The sequence below is a fragment of the Chaetodon auriga genome, chromosome 20 (genome assembly GCF_051107435.1).
Source record: "Chaetodon auriga isolate fChaAug3 chromosome 20, fChaAug3.hap1, whole genome shotgun sequence".
Taxonomy (NCBI): Eukaryota; Metazoa; Chordata; class Actinopteri; order Chaetodontiformes; family Chaetodontidae; genus Chaetodon; species Chaetodon auriga.
Window position 1 is genome coordinate 17727501 of NC_135093.1, and position 10523 is coordinate 17738023.

The window sequence follows — 10523 nt, forward strand, 5'->3', positions numbered from 1 at the left end:
CTTTATTAATGTGTATGATTTTCTCATCAGTTTCCAATAACATGAAGTAACTCTAAAACTATAAGGGCAGCACAGTGGCTTGGGAATTGGCATTGTTGCCTAAGGTGTGTACTCCTCCAAAGAGCAAGGTCCCTATGACATGATAAGAGGTTTTGAAAATTGATGGATGGATGCCAAAAGTGCAATTTACACAGTTCCTCAGTTCTCAACATAGAAATTGAATACTAGGTGTGTTTGTCTGAAAAAACAAAACAAAAAACTCACAGGCAAGATCATTTTCAACAATTGTATTTCTTTTCCAAGGACAATACACGTTGGTGAGCAGTAGATGCTTCAAACTCAGTTACACACGAACTCTTACATCTTTTAACATCTTTGTTGAAAACCCGGTACATTGACGTCAGTTCCTGTATTTATTTTTCCCTTAAAGGGAGAACTGGCACTGCAGCCTGAAATAGACATTTGTAGTCCCTTTACACACAAGACAAGCACAATAAGTCACAGTTTCCCCAATAAAAATACTAATATGAAAATTAGGACAATTATATTACAAATACTTTCATCTAATCGTGTGTCTGGCCCTTTAACAATCCATGGCTGAATCGTAAACTCGTTGCAGTCTGTTCTGGTCTTATGATCTCGCGATATCTTCACCCCAGTGGCGGCTGTGTGGCCCCCTGTCTCAGTCCGGACGGAGTTGTTTCTGACGTTTGAATGAAAAACAGTGCAAATTACCTCCACTCTGGACCCAGGAAATAATGGCTTCAGCCTTGGAGCAGTTTGTGAACAATGTGCGGCAGCTCTCCGCTCAAGGTAGGGTTGCTAAACTCATTCGAGTGGGAAGTATTAGCTAGTTAGCTAGCATATGCTATCCAGTGCCTTGCCGATAGCTAAGCAGCCAAACTGGTCAGAGCCCTCTTTTTGCTTTATCATGTAAACACACCGCAAAAATGACTTTCTTTGGCTGCGAGAGTTCTGTAAAGTATCACCACAAGATGCGTTAGTTCACAGGGACGCCAAGGATAACCGCGAAGAAGTTGGCTTACCAAAGAAAATGTCTAAATCATACTTTTTGTTTTTGATCTAGAAAATTATATCTGGGGATTGCCTGCCGGTAGTCCCGCCCTAGCCCCACATGATTGGCCGGCGGTCTGAATTAACGAATATTATTGGTTCAAAGTCGTCTGTCAATCCCACTTGCATTACCTCTGTTACAAGGCCTTGACAGGACAGTTGACCGGCCGCTTTCCGTTGAAATACTCAGCCACTGCACGATGATTATAAACAGTTTTGGAAGTCATTTCGTTTTCGGCATTTATAAAGAATAGCCTCTTGGCAGTCATAGCCGATTCAATGAAATATAATTATAAATTTGATCACTTAAACAATGAAGAAAATGCCTCAACATACTTGGAAGAAAGTACTGTCCTTTTCTCCTCTGTAGATTTTACTGATTTAACCTCACCATTTACAATGATTGTGACAGGAGGAATGCTATAATAACATTTTTAGTGTTGAGAACCAGTGCATTTAACATCTTTGCATGTGCATGTGTCCCTCTTGTGTGCCACAGCATGTAACAAGACATTTGAAAGTTGAAATTTGATGACATTAAATCCTTGTGTAAAATTCTGATGTAATTATGAAACAATGGGCCTGCCTGAAAGCAGGGAGTTCCAAAGATCTAAAGGGCATGCAAGAAGGTCCAAAGTGGCTTACTTTTTCTCTGTTGTCTTGCTCTCCAACCCCTCCAGGCCAGATGACTCAGCTGTGTGAGTTGATCAACAAGAGTGGGGAGCTGCTGGCCAAAAATCTGTCCCACCTGGACACGGTGCTGGGGGCCTTGGACATCCAGGAGCACTCCCTGGGCGTGCTGGCTGTGCTGTAAGTAGCCTGCATCCTAATTCTTTCCAAGTTTGCCGCCTTCAGTGTAGTTAGCAACAGCCAAGAACTCTCCCTCAGTCTCACTGACGTCAGCTGCTGTTTTTTTGACTTGTTTGTGTTCAGTTCTGTCCACTCTTATGTTCCTCTACACTCCTGCTTTCATTATGCTACCACCTTCCTTTCTGTCTCTTCTTAACTGGGCCAGAAGATTCTGTAACTGTTGTGTCCGCTGAATGTCACATTGTACTTTTTGTGATGAATAGGGTAAAGGTGGTGGTGCCTTTTGAGAAAGATAGTTAACAAGGAGAGAATGGTGCACTGCATGCAGCTTTGCTGCCAGCTCAGTTTTAGGCAAAAAATGTGAGTTGCCAAGTCGAAATAACGAAACACATAAATGATCCAGCATTTCCATGTTATGGAAAGGAACAATATTCTGCTTCTCTGTGTCAAATTTTTTTTTATTATTATAGGCTCCCTGTTGCATGTGCCCTAGCAAATGTGATGTAGTCAAAAAAAAAGCCAGAAGCTATCTGCTTTGTGTTCAGCTAATAATGCAGACATGAACTAATATTGTAAAATGCCGATCCCAGAAAAAAACTGGGGCACTGTGTAAAACATAGACAAAACAGAATGTGATAATTTGCTAATCCTTTTTGACTGAAAACAGTGCAAAGACAATATATTAAATGTTTGACCTCATCACCTTCATTAATTTTTATAAATATCTGCTTATTCTGAATTTGATGTTTCAAACTAGTTGGGACAGGAGCAACAAAAGTCTGAGAAAGTTGTGGAATGCTCCAAAAACACCTGATTGGATCATTCCACAGGTAAACAGGTTCACCGGTAATAGGTAATAGTATCATGATTGGGGATGACAGGATGTAAGGATGGAGTGACGTTCACCACTTTGTCAACACGATTGTGTGTATAAAGGATATTACTGCATGGGCTCAGGAACACTTAGTTGAGCCATTTTCAGTAAACACAGTTTGTTTGCAAATGATTACATCCTGTTTTTATTTACATTTTACACAGCGTCCCTAGGGGTTGGGGCTGTAGCAAAGAGTTTTTTTTAATTCTTGTAATTTAGTGAATCAAGAAATGCCCATACTGCACTGAATATTCAAGAGTTATGAAAATGAGGTTGAGCTTGATTGCACATTATTATAAAACCCACAAGTGGGAAAACACAAGATGAAAGTAGTTTTTGTACTATAAGAAAACACTAAATGTGATGCATTCACTTCAGTGCATCATAAGTCAAACAGTGTTGTTTGGATGTCATTTGGCTCGTGCAGTTTTTTCATCTGGAAACACTTCACATTCCTCTGCATGGAAATGACCTAAAATCTTTTTGCTAACCTCCTTCTCTTTTGTTCCAGATTTGTGAAGTTCTCCATGCCAAACATCCCTGACTTTGAGACGCTCTTTTCCCAAGTCCAGCTCTTCATCAGTACCTGCAATGGGGAGCACATTAGATATGCAACAGACACTTGTAAGTCCACACTAATCAAACCTCTCACTCCTAGATGTTTATGAAGCATGTTTGTGTCCTGCTGGTTGCTCACAGGTTTCCTATTGAACAAGAGCAGATTTCCACACTGCTCAGTGTTCTGTTGCTCACTGTGTTGAGGGCATGTACTCTGCTGAAATATGCACTGTTGTCAGCTAAACTATGCTGCATATTATCTAACTTACACTCGATCTTTCTTGCTCAGTTTGGGCCATATCAGATTTACAAACTCTGAAATGTTTTTTTTTTGTGTCAAACCAATCTGTAATATAGACTGTGTTGGTCAGCTATATTGGTGTAGTGCAGTGTTTTAGTAGCAAATAACCTTGGAACTTGAGGAAAATGGCAACTTTGTCTGTTTTGTACACGTATTCCTCGCCAACAATGTCTATATATATATCTTACACACGCATATGAGCAGTGCTTTATGCTTATCTAACCACTAAAAGAGTCAATCATCAATTTTCAAACACATTCCTTCCCTTCTGTTTCCTCTCACAGTTGCTGGTCTCTGCCACCAGTTGACGAATGCCCTTGTAGAGCGGAAACAGGTACGACTCTTGATTCTGACTTATGTGGGAGTGAAATGCAACACTATACATCATCACAGAGCTCTAAGTCAAAATTCGATCTTTTTTTTTTAAACTCTTAATTAATCAGCAGCCATGATAGATGTTTGATGTTCAAGTCTTTTTTTTAAAAACGCTGATGTAGTGTATAAAGCGTAAAAATTGTGGCTATCCATTTATTGATTATACAATTTCTAATGCTTTTATGCTTGTTTGTTTTCATTCGTGGCTCACAGCAGCAGTAGTCTGCAGTGCTGTGGTTGCTAATGAAGACTGAATAGTTTAAGTATCAGATGAGAATACATAATGCAAATGAGCTTTATTGCTGTTTGTTTAGCTCTTTGCCCTTCATTCAGTCTTTGCTTTGCAAGACATACACCTCCAGTTTCCATCAAACATTAGCCATACAGTTGATCATTGTGGGCAGTCGTTGACAGAGCGCTGTTTTACTGATGTCGGCTACTAGCTCCAAAAGCAATAAGACCATAGTTTACCTCCTCTAACCATTAAGACTGATTTCATTTACAGTATGTATGTGCTGACATGTGCATGTGTTGATATGCACGAGTATCCTCGCAGTCACATTCAGATTCTGAACAGCACTTGGCAAAGTGCAAGCCACCATGCTACTTCAGCTCCTCTAGACTTTAGCAGTAGAGTCACATGACTCTTGTCTATGTTGTCTAATAGAGATAACAGACAATACTTAAGAGCTTAAGTAGCTTGTGAGTGGGTGAAACTGTTTTAATGTTGTTTACACCCCGTGGTGATCGTGAAATTAGTACATTTTAATCTAATTCTTCATCACTGCCGGGTAAGAATGAGTCATCCTATCGCTTGTACTTCACTGAGTTTCAGCATTGAAGAGTGGCATGTTTTCCTTCTTCATTCTTGATCTAAATATTTTAAAGCATTTTTAAGTGCTGTACGGGCCTGGACCGTTTCCACTGTGTTTGGATGTCTCAGGAAAGCTGCAGCTGAATAACAGGACATTTTTTTCCCTTCCCTGACAGCCATTGAGGGGTGTTGTCGTCCTAAAACAGGCAATAGACAAAATGCAGATGAACACAAACCAACTTACCTCAGTTCATGCAGACCTGTGTCAGGTGAGTCACTGGCCCTGGTACATCATCACCACGGTTGTAATCCTAAATAACCTCATGATTTCACTTCCACGTCTAATTTTGCTCGATTTAGCTGTATTATTTGTAATCAACCTCAGAGTTATCCCGGTATATTAGTTGCTTTCTCCTCCTTCACCTAAATGCATACTTGTTGAATATGCCGTTTAAAGGGTTGTGTTAAATAATTCAGATGTGGGCTCAGTCCCAGCACAGCTTCTTTCCAGTGTGACTGTCCAGTGAAATCCTCCTATTCATGCTCACTGCATAGTGTACCTGTCTTCTTGCAGCTGTGCTTGTTAGCAAAGTGCTTCAAGCCCGCCCTGCCCTTCTTGGAGTTGGACATGATGGACATCTGTAAGGAGAACGGAGCTTACGACGCAAAGCACTTTTTATGTTACTACTACTATGGTGGCATGATCTACACGGGCCTCAAAAACTTCGAAAGAGCACTGTATTTTTATGAACAGGTACGTTCCTGTGCTTCATGGACGCTCAAATAAATGTACTGACATGTATACATGTAATGGCATAGCATAAATGTCACTTCACCTCTGTTATCTATGCAGATGACCATGTATTTCTCATTTTCTCTTGTCAGGCAATAACCACTCCAGCCATGGCGGTGAGCCACATCATGTTGGAAGCCTATAAGAAATACATCCTGGTGTCACTCATTCTCCACGGCAAAGTGCAGCCGCTGCCCAAATACACCTCACAGATAGTAGGGAGGTTCATCAAGGTAAGAACAAATAGCATGGACGGCATGAATAGTATTGCAGCTGTGCTCCTTTGGTACAGCCATTTCATTTACATGTACAGACATTTCAGAAACCCGATTTTCAGCTGATGAAGTCAGCTCATCAGAACTCTGTTCGACCTGTCTTGTTCAGTTTTTGCTTTAGACATATGTTGATTCAATTCTATGGTGATTTTAGAGGATGTAATTTGTGGTGCTGTTGAATTGTTTGAATGTGTTTACTGACAGGTGTTTCTGTTATTTTTTTCCACCCCATTTATATCAGTGAGGATACATTCTCTGTGTAATGCAGTTATGGTTCACAGCACCATAACTGCAGCATCCAAAAAAGATCATACAGTTGAATCACCGCCTCTGTAAAACTGGTTGAACATAAACGAAACATAATAACCTTCCTGCTCCATTGCAGCAGGCTGTGCCATTTTTCACACTGAAGTCTTTATTTATACAGGAAAAATTCACTGAAAGTTTCCAAAAGTGCCTCGTTCACATGGTTAAATAATGCAGGATGAAATGTACCAGGATATCAACACTATGTAGCAGTACAGCAATGCATATGTTGATAATTAGAGTTTTTGGACTGTCGAGCCATTTGAAAAAAATAATGTAATTAATGACACGCTTTGTAATTAATTAATCTAAATGAATCGCTTCTGTAATCTGCCACGGGTAGTCTTGCTCTGTCTGCGTCTGACCTCCGAGCTTGCTGATAAATGGTTTAGCATTGAGATGCTGTTTCAGGCCTGAAGTACACCAACGTTAAGAGTTGCATGTGTGTGTGTTTTAGTATATATATTTATTACTACTTGTACTGAATGTAATTCAGTGATATATGGGTTCAAGGGGCATCATGGAGTGCAGTTAATCTGTGTTGTTTTTTTCTAATTAATCGAAATCGATGACACAATATTTTACCCTAGTTACTATATTAACATACAAAACTCCATCTATGACGATGTACACAAGGATTAGTGCTACTGTCTTGCCAGATGGTGTAACTTTTTAACATAATGTTGACATGACAATCTAGACCCAGTCAACAACAACGTTGTGCCATCATGCACAGCCCAATGCTGTTTATCTGGCTTTTATGTAATGAAATAGGGCAGGAGTTATGTTTGTTTCCGGAATCCATTAAACTGCAGATTTTGTTGTAGTTAATCAGTCATTGTTGTTGCAGAGTCCAAAGTACTTCGTTAACTAGCTGTAAACAACCTTGAATTGCAGTTCTTAGCTTCTCCAGTTTGCACTTAGCAGCAGAGCTATAGTTCATCACATGAAATCACAAGAGAAATGAATAACTGCAGAAAATGAGGAAACCTCACCGCTTAGCCGCCGCATTGCTCGCAGTGTGAACACATTGTAAAAACCAGTGAAGGTCTACTCATCCAGTTGATGTTAATCTCTGCTGTTTCTCTTCCTTTGTTTCTCTTGCTGCGGCCCACAGCCCCTGAGCAACGCATACCACGAGTTAGCTCAGGTTTACACCACCAACAACCCGGCCGAGCTGCGCAGTGTGGTCAACAAACACAGCGAAACCTTCACACGAGACAACAACACAGGCCTGGTCAAACAGTGCCTCTCCTCCCTCTACAAGAAGAACATCCAGAGGTTAACAAAGGTGGGTTCTATATTAATGTCAGACACAGTGAAAATATGAGTGATATTTCTCCAATCGTGTAGTGTCTAACTAGTGTTTAGACTGGGATTAAAGATAAGTTCAATTTATGGAATCCATACAGTTCATGGAAAGACCTTGGCTATGTAGAATTAAGCTAAACAGTGTCTTAGCTGCAGTGTGTCTCTGTCCTCCTCCACGACAGCGGTGCTGCATGTCATTAGAAGTGACAATAATCAAAATGACAGGAAACATCCAGAAACATGGCTGAGTGGAGACAGATACAGGCGACTGATAGCCAGCTGTTACTCGTGCTGGGAAAACTGAGCAAAACCGAAGTGAAACAAGAGCCTGCTGTCTTCAGCTGCAGCTGGGCGACATGACACTTTAATGTCTACGCTGTGAAATTAGAGGAGATGTATTGTAGTGTTTTAGCGATCGTAACATGATTTAGCTTTGATTTGTTTTTGTTTTTTTCTGGCTCGTAAAGGCTTTGCAGCAGTTAGCTGTAATACTGTGAGCCATTTTGACTGCTCTGACTGAAAAATAACGCCTCAACATGTTTAGTCATTGTATTCACATTAAATGTTAAAAAAATCCTTCCTGAAATAGATAAATATAGCCGTATATCAGTATACGCTTTGAATAAGATTTTTGGTCTAATTGATCATAATGTTGTCACTGTCAAGTCAAACATAAATAGGCTGTAAAGGAACTGTACAATAAACAAAGTGCTTACACTCATGGATTGAGCAAATCTTTTAGTCACAGATCTGTCAGTCTCAGATTCTATTTTATCTGCCTTCCGCAGACCTTCCTGACGCTGTCTTTGCAAGACATGGCAAGTCGAGTGCAACTGTCAGGCCCCCAAGAAGCAGAGAAATACGTCTTACACATGGTGAGTTGGTCCTGAGAGTCTAAAGCATTGACAAGCTAGTCCAACACAAATGTTTACAACTTTTTTCCCAACATGAGTAGTTGTACAATATACAGGACTTTATCTGCTTTTCTTGAGACTTGTTACATTGGCCATTTATAGCCTCGCCTACAACCTTACATCAAGATTGTTTTGGCCGGATGTACTCTGAATTTTCTGTTTAATTTTCATCGTGCTCCTCCTCGTGCTTCTGTGCAGATTGAAGATGGTGAGATCTACGCTAGCATTAACCAAAAGGATGGCATGGTCTGCTTCCACGACAACCCCGAGAAATACAACAACCCAGCAATGCTCCACAAAATTGATCAAGAGGTGAGGATCCCCCTCTCGGCTCTCTGTTATCTTGCTTTGCAGAGTCATAATGTCACATAAGAATCCTGAGTGCAGGTCTGGTGGTTCACAATGTTTAAGGTGGAGCTGTGTTGTGTTTCTCCTTTTTAGATGTTGAAATGTATAGAGCTGGATGAGAAACTAAAGTCTATGGATCAAGAAATCACAGTAAACCCACAATTTGTGCAGAAGGTGAGACATTTAACAGGATTTTTTTCTGTTATTTGGATGATTTTGCATGTGCATGGGTGTGTTTCCAGATGTTTACATGTGAATGTACCTTGCTTCTCGGTGCCTGATGTACATTATTTTATTAATTCAGATGCTTTGTATATGGTAGAATGAAATGTAAAAAAAAAAGAATAAATGATCTAAGGAATATTAACGGTACAGTACAACAGAAATATCGGTAGCTAGTGTTGGAATTGCTAAAAAAAACAGCCACAGTTGTACAAACATGCGCTTAATGGTATATAGGTGTTACAAAAGCATTGCCACTGCACATAGATAATACTCAAAGCTGGAAGAAGTCAGTGGTTGTGTCTTTTGGGGGGTTTGTTCCAAAAAGAAGGTTTATCGAGTGGGTCATTTCTCTGAGTAAACCTGGAAATGGCCCTTGGTTAGCTTCAAGAGATAACAACACTATCAACCACTGTCAATGGAAGTGCAGTCTGAACCGGTTTTTCAACTAGTTTTTTGGGTGTATTATCTAACAGGTAACTTTCTCAACATGTGACACCTTTTTCAGAGTATGGGATCGCAGGAGGACGATGTTGGTAGCAAAACGTCAAGTTACTCCTGAGGGGCCTTGGACAGGGAGAGAACGCTGCAGCCGCCCAACACGTTCTTCCCAGGATGAGTTGGATTTTTTTAAAAGAGGAAAACAAACAAACATTCTATTGCATAAGGACATTGGTCAAGGAAAATCTAATTGTGTGGAATGATGATAAATTTGGTTATTCTTTCTTCACAGTGTCTTAAGGATAACAAAAGATCCTTACAGAAAAGGAAAAAAGATTACAGTTTTGTCAGTGTTTTATTTATCAATGTTCAGGTTGGAGCGCCACTGCTACATTAACAGAAACCACAATAATAAAAACTGGACTTATTTGTTCCAAACATATGTGTGAATAATCTCACTGTTTGTTTTGGTTCTGCTGCATGATGGCCGTTTCAAGAGGGCATTACATATGAGAAACATCTATGGCTGGCGAGGAATAAATCTGATATATTCTACATTTGTAAAGACTGCAATGATCGTTTACCCTCTCACTCCCTTTGGTTAGAATGTAGATATCATCAATAGGAAACCTGTATAAATCTGTATCTGGACATGCCCTTGACCAAACTCGGCACAATGGAGAATCTGGTGCACTGTTTTGTTTTTTTGTTTTTGTCCCCCCTCTTTTTTTTGTTGTTTTTTTTTTTTTTTTTAGGCCGGATCCACTAGAGGTCGCTAGAGGACTGTATAGAAAAACCGTTCTGACAGCTTGTTATTACAGGAGGTGAAGTCAACAGATGAAACCAAACTGTCATGTCATTTGGGAGCCTGAGCTTTGCGATTGTGGATCTGTTAATAATAAATTGTTTAAGAATATAGTTCTGGGTTTCATGCCTTTTTGAAAGGAAGAGCAGTCCGTGTGCTGTGAGGTGAATTTGAATTTCCATCCACTCCTGATTGTCACTTTGTAACATTCTTGCCTGAAAACAATGAAGCTGATTTATGTCTTAGCCAATGAACGTCCTTACACAGGCGGATGTGGGTTGCAGGAAAATTACACCAATCAC

General features: G+C 40.1%; 1 protein-coding gene across 1 annotated transcript; it reads left to right on the top strand.

Moving 5' to 3' along the window:
- Window positions 1-635: 635 nt before the first annotated feature.
- Window positions 636-10334, top strand: cops3 (COP9 signalosome subunit 3). The gene is made up of 12 exons (XM_076760684.1): window positions 636-813; window positions 1755-1884; window positions 3270-3382; window positions 3902-3951; window positions 4983-5075; window positions 5381-5560; window positions 5692-5832; window positions 7298-7471; window positions 8280-8366; window positions 8604-8717; window positions 8847-8927; window positions 9484-10334. Exons 1-12 carry the CDS (start codon window positions 759-761, stop codon window positions 9535-9537), a joined length of 1272 nt encoding a protein of 423 aa, XP_076616799.1. The 5' UTR covers window positions 636-758; the 3' UTR covers window positions 9538-10334.
- The last annotated feature ends 189 nt before the right edge of the window (window positions 10335-10523 follow it).